Source organism: Zonotrichia leucophrys, chromosome 10, assembly GCF_028769735.1.
Source record: "Zonotrichia leucophrys gambelii isolate GWCS_2022_RI chromosome 10, RI_Zleu_2.0, whole genome shotgun sequence".
NCBI classification, from domain to species: Eukaryota; Metazoa; Chordata; class Aves; order Passeriformes; family Passerellidae; genus Zonotrichia; species Zonotrichia leucophrys.
In genome coordinates, this window is record NC_088180.1 from 10,729,044 (window position 1) to 10,742,990 (window position 13,947).

Consider the following 13,947-nt stretch of genomic DNA (forward strand, 5'->3'; position numbering starts at 1 on the left):
TGACTGTCTATGGTCAATTTGAAAAAAGAAAAAAAAAGAGGATAGTACTTTTTTACAGCAGACAAAATGAGGTAAGAGATGTTTTTACAATGATCCAACTGTAGTAAACACTTCAGTTTTCATTGAAACATATACTAAATATAATAAACCCAAATAAAAATATACATTTAGAGCACTGCAGTGTTTTCCCACAGTTGTATATCAACAAATTGTCATTCACTAAACTTTACTTGAAACAGTAAAAACAGGGTGTATGTTTATCTTTAGTACTAAAACCTCATAATAACCTAAATATTTTGGTATAGCAGACCACACTAGTACACTCTCAGAACTTTCAACTACAAGGGATATATTCATGTTAAAAACGATGTGCTTTGTTTGTCATTCATGATGAGATTTATAGAATATTATGTTCATGATCACTATTAGGCAATTAAATGAAAACATCTAAATGCTGCAAAATACTCTTTTACTGAGCATAGCTTCCTCATCAAACACCCAGGTTAATCAAAATCCTGCAAACTTAGAAGCTTAGTTCACAAATCTTGCTTATCAGTCTTTTTAGCTAGTATATGGCTAAAATAATTATTGCTGACCAGTGTTAAAAAAACAAACAAACCCAACCCAAACAAAAATACAATAGCAGACAATTTTTTCTCAAGTGCCTTTCTTTTATGTACCATTATTATTAGGTAACTAAATTAACTAACTTTCAAAATGTGCATATAAAATTTTTGGAAGTATAGGCACCTTCATCTGAAGATTGTATGTTCAGGCTACTTGCTTAAAAAAAAAAAAGAAAAAAAAGAAGAAAAAAGAAGAAGAGCAAACATAAAACACAGTAGAAAATCAAAGGCTGGACATCCAACATCCCTAGGGATGCAAGCAAAGCCCTCCTGGCCAGGACCAGCTCTGCCCACAGCCTGCAGGAGAGCCCTCCTTTGGAAGCACCTTCATCACATTTATCACGCATCTCCTGACTCTGTTTCACTTCTCATTTGCTGCAGAGCATGGCATTTAAGATGTGCAAACTTCACGTCAGGTTTACATTCCAACAACGAGCCCAAAGCCCTGCTGAGCTCCTGGGGCACGGCACAGCATCCCTGGCCAGGCTGTGGGGCAGCTGGGGCTCTCTGCCTGTGTCTGATTCACCTTGTGGCTGTGGATGGCTTTGCCTGACACACAGGTGCTTGCTGAGCACCATCCATGGAAAGAAAAATGACTTTAGGGTAGCTTTCTGTTTTTTGCTAAATGATGCCCACAACCAGAGCCTGCCAGCCCAGCCTGGGGCTCCTTGCTTCCCCTCAGCCCCCAAAAGTTGTTTCTGCCCTTCTGCAAGGTCCCTGCTCCTGCTGAGCCCTGCGGGACAGGAACAGCTTCTCCTGTTTTTGGCTGGAAGTGCCTGACCATAACCAGAGCCGTGGCTGCACTGCTCTCCCAGCTGTGCTGCCCTGCCACCCCCCCGTGTGATATGCTGTAAATTCTGATATTTACAGGCCTGACAAGCCTGAAACTGCCTGGACAAAGGCAGGGGGGCGGTGGATCAGTGTGGCCATCCAGAGCTCGTGGGCAGAGCACATCTTTCACTGAAATCTCTGCTGAAATAATAGCAAAAAAAAATGCTGCTGCTGCTGCCTCCCCTTACACCCTTTCCCTTCAGATGTAGCCCCGGGCACACACTGAGCTGAGGGAGGCATTTCACCCTGACAGGGGTTTTATCTCTGTTAATCCAGAGCCTCAGGAAGACAGCACTATATTCCCTACAAACCACTGATGCTTTGAAGAGTTTTGCCAAGATAACTCTTTGGAAGAGCCTAAGGAAGAGCTGAGAAACTCCCACCACTGCAAGGTGGTGACAGTAGCAGGGAATTTTCCTTCTGTCACTTATGGCGCAGCCAAAGGCGGCAAAAAATTAATAAGGAAGAGAAATGAAGACTTGGGAAAAAAAAAATAAACAGCACAGAGAAGAGAACAGAAATCTCTGGACAATTTGTGCCCTGCTGCCAGGGTTCCCTGTGCCCAACAAGCCACTGGGCAGCCACTGGCCAGGGCAGGGGAGCACCACGAGTGCCTTGGCTGGTACCCTTGTAAGACAATGGCAGGGCAGGGACAGCAGAAATCCCTCCTGCTCACCTTAATCCAACGAGCAGCTTTAAAAAATTGTTCTCCCTAAATCACTCACATAAAAACCAAATCAGGCGTTTGTCCAGAAAAAAAGATAATGTCTAAATAATATTTGTTGTCTGGCCACAGATGAACCCAGTGTAAAGCTGTTTTTAGAAAGTACATCTTTTGAATGCTTGGATACAGAAAAGGACAGGTGGTGTTGAATTTCTTAAAGAAAATACAGTTTTCTTCCAGTGAGCTCACTTAGTAAAGGAGACACCAATGAAGACAGAGCACTGCAAAGTGCTGCATTTGCTGAAAATGCACTTCTAGGCCAAACAGAACTACTTGTGAAGTTGAGTCAGAATTGGCAAAGAAATATTCAGCCAAGAAATAAAACCCCAAAAAGGTTAATCTTCTTTATTCTGAGCTGTGCAACAAATTTCCATTTTTTCATTTTGAAATAATTTATTCCTAATATGAGACTAAGGTCTTTTTCCAAAAAGTGACATAATATATCTAATGGAATATTCTTTCCCCTTGAAAATAACTCTGTCTATTTTTTATGTCACTTTTGCTTTTATGTAACACAGGGTACACCTGTTTATTTCTCATTTTGTCAAAACCCCTCAAACCCTGGCATTATTCAGCAGCTCTAACACCACCTCAAAGAAGCATCACACCCAGAGGTCAGCAAGTCACACTCTGTCCTGGTGCCACAGGAGGCCAGCACAGATTTTTCCTGTTGGAACAACCAGGTTGAGATGCCAGGCAGGCAGGATGGAGTGTGGCAGGACCCTGGGGTGCAGCTGACAGAAACCCACGTCCTTTGTCAAGGAAAGACCATGTAAGTGAGGTAGGAGAGATCCTGCCATAAAAACCACTCAGAGGGAGAAACCTGTGTCCAGAAAGGGAACTCAGAAAGGGAACTCATGGCTGTACCCAAGGTGAGGCACAGCCCCTGTGAATTGTAAATGTGCTCAGGCTGGGTGGGAGCAGAGCGCTGACCAAGGCATTGCTGACAGGCACAGGGAGACCAGGATCAGCCCAGCACTGTGTAACAAGTAAAACCAAGCTCTGCAGATCCTCTCTTGGACAGGGATGAGTATTTCCTGGCCCTGGCAGTGTTTAGGGAAATCCCTAAGCAGGTGTCTGCCAGCTGAACTCAGGGTGCCCATAGGACAGACGAAATTCCAGCTGTGCACAAAAGGAGGGCCAGTGCATCCACAGCATGGCGTGTGCATTTTGCTGGGGGAAAGCTGGCTGCCCTGGGGCTCCCATCAGCACACAGGAGGCATTTCAGTGCTGGGAGGAGCCCCAGAGGAGCAGTGGGAGGCTCCCAGTTTGGCACAGGGGTTAGTGCTGGGCCACCAGACAGCACCAAGGGATACACAGTGTGTGACACCATCGGTGCCCTGGGCTGGGGACAGGGACAGGGACAGGCCAGAGAGGGCAGCTACAGCTGGTGCCCAAACACTCCTGAGAGCATGCACTGCCATTCTTTTTTTTCTCTTGAAGAGGAAAATCCAAGGAAGGAGATGGAAAGCTTAAGAGAGATGGAGTTTTGGGGAGTTTAAGTGATTATAAGCAGAAGCTCTCAGCTTACTGCTGTTGGGAAGGAAAAAGAAAGAAGGCAATTATAACAAGCCCTTGGAGGCTTGAAGGACAGAATTTCCCACAGCATAAAGCTGTGTACAGGCATCCCTAAGGACCCAACATCAGAGCAATAGCAGATATGTGATACACACATCTGGGGCAGACAGAAGAGACAGGGCAGGATTTCTTTAAGGACTCTCCACTGCTCCTGTGGTGGGCACTAGGCACCCAGAAATAACTGCCTGTGACACAGCTCTGCACTGGCTTAATGTGCCACCATCAAACTCCATCTGTTTAATCGATGCAATCCCATGGAAACACTTCTCTTGCAATTTAAGAGTGGCTTAATACATTCCTAATGAACTGGATCTGAGACAGACCTGACTAAAGTGGAAAACAAAGGTCTGGATTAAACCAGATCATGTAATTTTTTCACAGAGTCTTTTGCATCCTTTTGCCCAGCATCGTGTTAAAAACAGTTTGTGTTAAAACAAACAGAGAAGCCCCAAGATCACTCAGCAGGAAAAGGAAGAGAGGGCAGGGTCCTTGGTGCAAAAGCAATGAACCACTGGGAGGAGCAGGGCCCTGGCTGCCAGTATTGCTTGCAGCTCTTAATTGTGTTATCCTGTGGCTCCCAGCTGATGCAGAGACCAAAAAGCAGCATGGGAGGAGAGGAGAAGCAGGATGAGCTGCCTGCTAAATTATGGTGTATATTTGACTTTCTATCAAATAAAAAGACTAAAAATGGAGACTACTTGTGCACAACCACACAGTTGCTGACGTCATTTTCAATTTTGAGAAGTCTGATCTAACCCCACATTATGCAACTGTTGAATCTTCCATGCTGGCAAAGTCTAATTTTCACACGCCTACATGCTATGTACCTGATTTTTATTTTTATTTTTAAATATCAACAGCCTAAATCAATTTTTTAAAAAAGAGATGTAAATGGTCATAATGGTTATGAAAAGTCCTAGCTTTACATCCATTGTTTCAAAGGAGTAAAAGCAAAAATACTCAAAGTCCATTCTAAAAAACAGGCAATGAAGATAATGTAACAGTGAGATGAAATGAAAATTCAAGGGACAATTGCAGATCCTATGTCCACCTCGGGGATTATACATTCATCTGCAAAAAAGTATTCAATGCATGTTTCATCTACAACCCACCTTTCTTTTAAAGGTCACTTTAATAATCAAGATGTGCCAAAAAAAGGAAAAAGCCCTGGAATTCCAAGGAAAGCATGGCCAGTTTATATCAGTCCCTGCTGGCAAGCACTACAACAGTGCTTAGCCAAACTGTTGTCTGAATGAAGCAAATTACAATGTCATAGGCACAGAAGTACTTTCCTGAATTAATTAATTAATTAAACACTCTCAATACAGGTTATGGAGAAAGAAGAGAAAGAAGCTGAAGGAATTCCTTGGGGAAAGAGCAAGGCTTGGGCTGGATTCTCCTCTCCCTCCCTTTTTACATCCCTGGTTGTAATGAACTGAACTTCCTTCTCACTGAAGGCCATGGTGAATGACCTTGAATTTCTCAACACACTCTCAGAGCTGCTGAATAATCAGTTCAAGAATAAAAGAGCATTTCTGCCTCTGGGGTTGAGGGTTTTTTTTGGTACAACCTAACTTGGTGACTAATTCCTACCCTACTGCAAGAGAATGCAGAAATTCTAGGAAAGAACTTTAATTTCCCATGGCCATTGCCCTGCCAGTCTCTTGGGCAGAAATTTGTTTCTGAGCAACACCTTCCAGTGACCTGATGATGCTTTTCAGATCCATTTCTCCTTCCTCACTGCTGCAGACCAACAACAATCAAGCTGCATGCAGAGGGGCATGAGCCCTGTGCAAACCAGGAACATATCACTTTTTAAAATAAATACCTGGTCCCCAGACTCAGGTGGGCATTTTTCAGAGATGCACATAATGATGGATTACATGGGTTCAGAACTGGAGGCCAGAGAGAGGTGATGCTGCCAAGCAAGAGAAGCTGTTCCCATGACTGGTGAGACTTCAAGAGCTGGAACTCATTTCTGCATTGTTGACTTTGTGCTCTATGGGTACAGGCAAGCACACAAAACCTCCATCAGAGGTTATCTGAAATCCACTGCATTTTTTTGGCTGAATTGGGCCTGACTGACATGGTCCCTAAAGATCCTGGTATCTGTGAGAAGTGATTCTCCTGACTGCAGTTCATCACAGGCACATTTTACAAACTGCAGGGGCTCCAGCTAATCTCTCTGCTCCACCACAGAATAAAGTCAATTCTGCTAAGAGTGCTGATAGTCCAGACAAGAAAAAGACTTCTTTTCTGTTTCTATGGTTGCAACAGCCCTTAAGAAAGATATAAATTTCCCTGCAACAGCTAACTGCATATTCATTTTAAGGTAGATCTAGTTCCAGATTCCTGAGACAGAACCCTCTACCTGTTCCCAACCCCACAAAGCCAGAGCAGCAATATAGAAAGTTTCTAATGTCAACAGAACTCAGTGAGCAGCATGATTGGTTTGGTAAATAAACAAACAAAAAAATAAAGAAACCCACCAAAAAAAAACCCACAGCAAATTTTCAGGCTCTATGTACAAAACCAATGCAAACAAGTGGAACATTCTAGTTATATTTTGTAAAACACACGTTTGGGATCAACAAAAACATCAAACATCCAGACCCTAGATTACAAAAAAGATCTATTGCCATCTAATTGTCAACCCCAAGTTTAGACAGTCCTTGTCGGAAATCATGTAATTCATCTATCTTCCCATCTAGTACATCTAAAAAATTCTTTAATTCAGTTTTAAGGTTGGTCTGCCTGTGTTTGTTCTCTTCGACTTCTGTCCTTAGCGTTCTGACTTTCTCTTCAAGATCTTTGTTCTTTTTCTCAGCAGCCTTAAAGACAAAAGGGACAATGAGATGAATCATAGAGAAGAGGGATGAGCAGCATTTCATAAATTAAAGCAACAAATGGCAGCTGGGCTGGGAGAGTTTGCTCCAACTTCGTAAACTGATTAACATAAGCACCTCTGAGAGCAAGTGACAGGAGCGTGTCAGATTAAAAACCCACACAGGAAAGGACACAGATTAACTGGAAAAGATGCTTTGCATCAGACTTTGTCATTTGGGTGATATCTTCAAATTCAGCTGGATTTAAACGTGAACTGTGCATACATTTGTGTCACTGCTACAGTGGCAGAATTAGACAGTGTGCCACCAATTACATACACAATTATCTATGGTGGTTTAACCTTGAAAAACAAACTTAGGAAATACTGTCTGAGGAATAAAGTTGCTTTATTCAGCACTTTGGGATTTATTGGTATTTTTTTTTTAATTCTGCTTGGCCTGATGGCTTATTTATTGATTGGATTTTACCGATATAGCCTGGAATTGCAGGAGATGGATGCTCCATGATCCCAGGCAAACCAATGTCTGCAGTGGAGCTATTTCATCACTGCTGTGCTGGGAATGGCACTGTGCATTTTGCATGTAATCAGCATTTTTTGTTTTTACAAACTGGACTTCTCTTGCCTTGAAACACTGAAGTTTGAATAGTTTTTCATTGCATACAGCTGCAACGAAAAAAAAAAGTCAAGGAAAGGTACCAACTATTTTGAAACTAATTTCACTGTTAACTGTACCTGTAATTGTTCAGATACAGATTCACATTCTGACATTAGCTCTGGTATAATTTCACCCTGCTTTCGGAGCTCTTCCAGTTCCTTTGAAAACATAAAAGAAAAAATATTAGTGCAAGCTTCAATTTAAAACATAATGAAAATCTGAAAAGATGAAATGGCTTTGCATATTTTATTGTATTCTGCACAGTATTTGGATGGAAAATAATCAAAATAACCTGCCTGCATTCTAAAATTGCTAATTTTCCACAAGAATACATTTTTTCACTAAATTTTTTACTTTGCATTTCTAAAACAGGCAATGTAATCCCATCTTTTGCATGAATTCCATGAATTCTATTAATAAAATGTTAAACTAAACCATGTAACTATGCAAAAGATGTATTAAATACCAGAGACATCTGAATGGCTGTAATGCTACAAGCAATTTATAGATGGTAGCAAAGAGCAAATTAGACTATTTCAATGACATACGACAGCAAAAATGATAAAAGGCCAGTGGTTTTACCAGCTGCACACAGAGAGACATTATTACAGCACACAGATGTGATGGGCTTTCCAACATGGCACAGCTCTGAGAACCACCACCTCCCCCCTCCCCAAAATCTGTGTTTGGTTCTGGCCTCACTGCCCAAACTGGGCAGACCTGATGGAGGGAGTTAATGGAAAAAGCAACAGTAGGAATCCATGTCTCTGTTGGAAATTAGGACAGCTTGACTTGAAAACAAGTGCAAGATCCTCCTCCAGAAAGTGCCCCTGTAGGTGATGACCCCCAGAGAATGCAGAGGGGTGTTCCCCTGCACCACCTGGGCTTGTGCAAAGCATCTGACCCTGCTCCCCACTGGAGCCTTGTCCAGAATCAGAGATGTGCATCTGGGGAGGAACCACCTGGTGCACAAGCACCAGGAGGGTTTCAGCAGCTGCTCCTACATGGCAATGCCATCAGCACATGGATTCCAGGCCATGAAAGATTACTTATGGGTAGTTTAGAGCTAATTGAGAACATGCTAATGTAAGCATGAATTTTTAAAACAGATTAGTGTATTTTCAGTGTAAACGGAAGACAGGCTCGTAAAATTCACAAGTCGATCAATTTTCTGGTTCATTTGGTAGAGTAGAAAGTGAACCTTGAGGAGAATTCTAGGAGAGAATATGGGCTGTTCTGTATGCTACTGCCACAGAAAGCCTGGGAAGACAGCATTACAATTTCCTTTGAAATAAAGAGCTGAAAAACACTGTATTTATGACAGTGTATCAAAATCCATCTCCCTAAACTATTTCCTCCTAGCACCACAAAACCCCTTCAACAGCAGAGGTTTTAAGAGCACCAGAGATTGCAGAGATGCTGTAATGGCAACATGGCAAACTTTACTGCACTGGCAAACTTTACTTTTCTTCTTCAGCCAGCTCAGAGCATTTGGTCAGTGTGACAATGGGAAAAAAAAAGAGCTTCTCAGTATTTTCCCCACTATTCTGGGGGTCCAAGCCATCATCCTCCTTAGAATAATTAACACCCTGTAATGTCAAAAACTGGGGTACTCAACATGAATCTGAATTTCTCACTCCTGGCATTAGTCCTGAGATCAGAGTGAGACCATAAATCAGCAAAGTTGCAACCTATGAGCCATCCAGAAAAGAAACAGGATTTGTTACTCAAATGCCAAATTATTTTCTAAATGATGTCTTTTTAATGGCAATCCTGATGCCTACAGGAATTTTTGGCACGGGCAGAGTCAAATGAATCTGTTCTCAGCACACATCTGTCTGGCACTGGGCACCAAGTTTCACCACTGGCTCTTCTGCAAGGACAAGTGCTGTGTACATAAAAGCATCTTTTTTTTCTAACCCCTGCCAAATTACAGTGTGCAGCCACAGGACATAACACATCATGGAATTTGGATGGAGAAACACTCCCAAACAAGGGACTGTGCATGGAAAACCTGGAAACAGGCAACACTGCAGCACATCAGGCTGCTTCTGGGGCAGGTGAGCCACTCCATAAATCTACACCCAAGGAGAGAAGCAGGCAGTCCCACTCAAACATGAAAGTGCCATTTCTGTGTCCAGGGCACTCACCAGCTCTTTGTCCTGAAGTTCTGTTTCCAGTTCCTGGAGACGTCTACTCAACTGTGCATTTCTTTCCTTCTCTTTGTTTACTTCATTGCACTGTTCCTCCAGTTCTTCAATCTTTAAGAAACGTCAGACATTAGGTGAAATTTTTCAAATTTCTGAAAATCTGGGGCAGAACACAGCTGATGAAATGGACATGGGATCTGTTTCCTAAATCACAGCATTTGATTCACTGCAACCAAATTATCACTTCTTTCCTTCAAAAGAGTCAATTTACACATCCACTAGGAAACCCTGGCTCTGTATTTATTCTCTCTTACAGTCTCTCTTGTAACTCAGGAATGCACAAAACACTGGGCTGCTAAAATAAGTGGAACTGGGGATAAAATCTGCACTTCACTCCTCTGAAACCAACACAAGGCTACAAGGAATGGTTTTTCTTAACACACTAGGATAAGAAATCTCTTGGGGGTGGCTTATTATTCTAGCTGGTGTCTGAGGGACACAACATCAAAACTTTGTGGGGAGAAGCAGTTCAGAGCAACATCTGCAGCTTTGTTCTCTCGCCCAGGGATGTGCTTTGCTCTCTCCAAAGCTCCTGCTGCCAGCTCTGGACTCAGCTCCCAGGAGATGCACTTCCCACAGGCCAATGGACCAGCTCATTAAAGTATGTACTTTAATTCTCAGCTCCATGTTGCTTTGGGATTATAACTTCCCTCATTTGAAGGTAGAGCAATATGCAAAAAACTCTGACCCAATTAATAAAGGAGAAGGAACTTCCCAGGGCACTGCAGTGGTGCAATGTGAGCACTGAGCAAGGAACCTACTTGGGGAAAAACCTCAGAAAACCTCCCTGCACAGAGAAATTCAGCACATTATACAGACAGCACTGCTGCACAGCCTGGTCACCAGCATGGGGACTTTGCAGAGGCAGCAAGAGCAGTGGTGCTTTAATAATCTCCTCTTTTCTACTGCAGCTACTGGGATGTGGCAGGTGTTGATGAGAACAAGTTTTCCCTGCAACAGTACAGAAAGGGAAATAACTACCCTGAAAATGATTATATTTTCCCATAACACACTGTTCCAGTCCCTCACTTCTCCCCTATCCACAACAGACTGGATATAGGAACCCAAATCATATAACATCTAATATTAATTTGATAATGTAATATCAGTTAATACAGCTCTGGTCTGATCTTGGCATTACCATTCACCCTAGAACAGCAGTGAATAAACAGTGAATGCTGGCCTCAGAAAAAAGGGTGCTGTTCCACAAGGACTTTCAGTGCCAACAAACAATCCAAACTCCCTCCAACACCAAAATACTACTTGCAGCCTACCAACACACAAAAAGACACGAAATTCCTTCCCTCTTCAAAAGCAAGCACTAAACAAAAAAATATCCTCACCAGACAGATACAAACTGATCTCAACTTCAAATGCCCCAGTGATCCATCTAAACAGCAAGAAAAGGATGCAGCTTTTCCAAAAGCATTTAGGATTAATAGGGTGAAAATATCTCTGCAAAAGCAGCACTCATGGAAACCAGGATCCCCATGCCCAGGATCCCCTGTGCCCATAGGGGCTGCTGCAGATAGCACAGCATTATCTGAGATGGTACTGATGATTACTCTAAACCTTCACAGATTTCTGACTTGTTCTCTGCTGTAGCTATTGCTAACCCTTCATCTTACACAACTGAGAGATGTGCTCAGTAATGAAGAGGAAAGGTTTTTGATGATGCCTGTTGGCAAGTTTCTGCATGAGATGTGCCAGGCGTTAGTGCTGGAGGTCCCAGCTCACAGCCCACAGTGCTGAGGAAATAACTCACATCCTCATTGCCCTGCACACTGCTGGGATTTGCTTCTAATCCTGACTGGTTCCCAGGCTGGGCTCCTGTGGGCAGCCAGGCCACAACTTTGCCTTCTGCTCATCCATATCTGGCAGTATTTGAGTGAGCTTTGACAGGGATATGCAATAGCAGTCCTACTTCTAGAGCCTTGCTGACACCCAGTCTCCCAAATCCTGACTCAGGGAGCTTCAGGTGATGCAGCAGCTCCTCTGCTCCCTCCTGCCTGCTGTGTGCAGAGGGCAGCAGCTGCCTGAGCCCCCCATCCATCCCCTTTCACAGGCCAGCTCCACCTGCCAGCACACACAGCGAGCAGCTGCAGAGACCCCAGAGCAGAGCCCTGGTGGCAGCAGCTGGCAGGAGGGGCAGCTCCCCTGTGGGTTTGTTCTCTACCTTGCCCCTCAGCTGGTCGTTCTCCTCCTTGCAGGCTGAGAACTGCTTCTTCCAGTGCTCGATGCTGGCCGCCGACTCCTGCAGGGCCGTGGAGAGCCGCGCGTTGCTCTCCCGCAGCGACTGCAGCTCCGTCTCCCACTTCTTCACGTTGGATGAACTGAGGAAAACAGGACACCATGAGCTGGTTTCACCTTGTGTCCCTGTGAGCTGCTGTTCTCTACCTGCCTGCAAACTCCCCCACGGCGGAGAGTTCACCATTAATTTGTTGCAATAGGAGGAAGAGCACTCAGATGTGTGGAATTGCCTTTAGCCATGACATTCCTATGGAGAACAAAAGCCTTCATTTGACTGCCTCTGTCAAAACAAAGGGATCCACCAGCTCCAGCAGCAGTGCCTGTGTCTGGAACTGAAGCCCTGTTGCCAGAGCAGGCTGCAGGGTCCAGCTGCCCACCTGCACACAGGGGTCTCACCCTGACAGGTCCCTGGCACCCCTGAGCTGTGTGGCTGCAGCACCTGGGGCTGGGCACCTGCAGCCCTGCAGCACAGCCACTCTGCACATCTGCAGATGGCACAGCAACTCCAAATGGAACATTTCAGGGGCTTGACATGATCTATATTTGAATTTATTTTAATGCTGAGTCTTAACTATAAAAGTGTTACATAATGCTGCAGAATTAAACTACTCATTCCCCAAAGCTTTGAGCTGCAGCACAGAGCACAAGATTAGAGGGTGAATGGGAGGAAGGCTTTGAAACTCCCTGTGTGCTGCTTGCTGCCTGCCTGTGGAGGTGTCTTCAGCAAGAGGAATGAGCTCACATTACTGTTTGAAGCAGGTTAAGCTACTGAAATGTCAATAAAGAGAGAAGTAGTACTTCAAACATAATATATGCAACCTTGAGTTGCTCACTGGATAATGCTGCTTACAGTGATGCTTTGTTTTTTAAATACTTTTTTAAGAGTAGCTTGATCTTGTTAGATTTTCCTTCCATTCACAGATACACATTCACATGCAAGAGGCAGACAAGGCAAGATCCCAATAGAGAATTACTCTATTTTAATGTTGTAACTTTGCATATTGCAACGCCTGTATTTTCACTACAGCTGCAAATTACTCTTCTCAGCATTTCCAAATTATTTATCAAAGCAAATAGCAAAAAATGTGATTTCAAGGGGCTCTGTCCACAATTTAGAAATATCCCCTAAGATTTCCAAGCACTCTGATGAAATTATACTTCTCACTTCAACTTTTTATGGTTGAGTTCATTCCCTTTCATAATTTTAAATATCCATATCTATTTTCATCAAAGTAAGTGCAGCAAACTCAAAGACAGATTGGCTTCACATGTTATCAGCAGCAATTGCTCCCCTATGGCTTTAATGTTATTTCTGTAGTTCTAAAACTTCCTGAAAGAAGATGGTTATAAGAGTTGGCATCAGCAGAATAAAAGAGGGCTTATTTCTTCACAAACTAATCAGAAATAAATGAAATGGGAAATATTTCTCAACTGGATACCAGGAGATACTTGCTAAAATCTGTCCATTTATCCGTTCTGCAGCACCATTTCAAATTAATTACAATCTGAATAATTTCTGTTAATATCATTATCCATCGGATAATTACAGCACACACTTTTCCAATGCAATTTATGTTCTACAGGAACTTCACCTTTGGGCTAGAGCAAATTTTAATTTATCATTCTCAGATTTGAGATGTGCCTCGGCAGGGCCGCCGTGCGATGCCTTCTCGTCGTCGGTGCCGTTCACGCTTGACGCTCGGGTGGAGGAGGGCGTTTCCCGTCCAGACTCCTGCAGCACAACACACAAACCAACACTGGGTGTCTCCTGCACCTCCTGCAAGACCACAACACCAATCTCTTTGTAATCTTGATCCCACACCACTTGGCTGAGACCTCGGCTCTCCTGGCAGAACTGTAGTAACACACACATACCCTTTTCATCTTGGCTGCAAAGCTGGTCTGTTTAAAAAGAATGAAAAAATTACAGTGATACACAAATGGAAGTTTAAAGAGTTCAAAACTTTTAAAAAGCTTTTTTTCCTTGATAAGGCTTGTGTTTTTCAAAAGTTGTTTGGTTTTTTTTAAGATAATGAAACAATACTACACACAAAGTACAAACAAACAAACAAAAATCGTACTGCTCCTACAAAGACATACTGTTGACACACTGCTTGGTGCTGACCACCAACAGAGAACAAACAAAGAGAACTACAAAGACCATGACAAAATTCTTTACAAAATGAGTGTCCAAAATCAGCCACTCAGATTGATATTTGTGGGCC

The 13,947-nt window shown here is 43.2% G+C and overlaps 1 protein-coding gene across 3 annotated transcripts in view; it reads right to left on the minus strand.

Moving 5' to 3' along the window:
- The window catches only part of HOMER2 (homer scaffold protein 2), a 58,921-nt gene continuing 44,974 nt past the window's right edge, over positions 1–13,947 (minus strand). Inside the window, exons 5-10 of one of the 3 annotated variants that reach the window (XM_064722129.1) lie at positions 13,598–13,624; positions 13,315–13,454; positions 11,649–11,805; positions 9,413–9,523; positions 7,340–7,420; positions 1–6,590 (exon numbers count right to left, since the gene is read on the minus strand). In XM_064722129.1, coding sequence (XP_064578199.1) covers positions 6,402–6,590; positions 7,340–7,420; positions 9,413–9,523; positions 11,649–11,805; positions 13,315–13,454; positions 13,598–13,624 — 705 coding nt within the window. In that variant the 3' untranslated portion in view covers positions 1–6,401. Of the gene's footprint in view, positions 6,591–7,339; positions 7,421–9,412; positions 9,524–11,648; positions 11,806–13,314; positions 13,500–13,597; positions 13,625–13,947 lie in introns of all 3 variants that reach the window. The other 2 variants (XM_064722128.1, XM_064722131.1) reach the window with 2 other exon arrangements.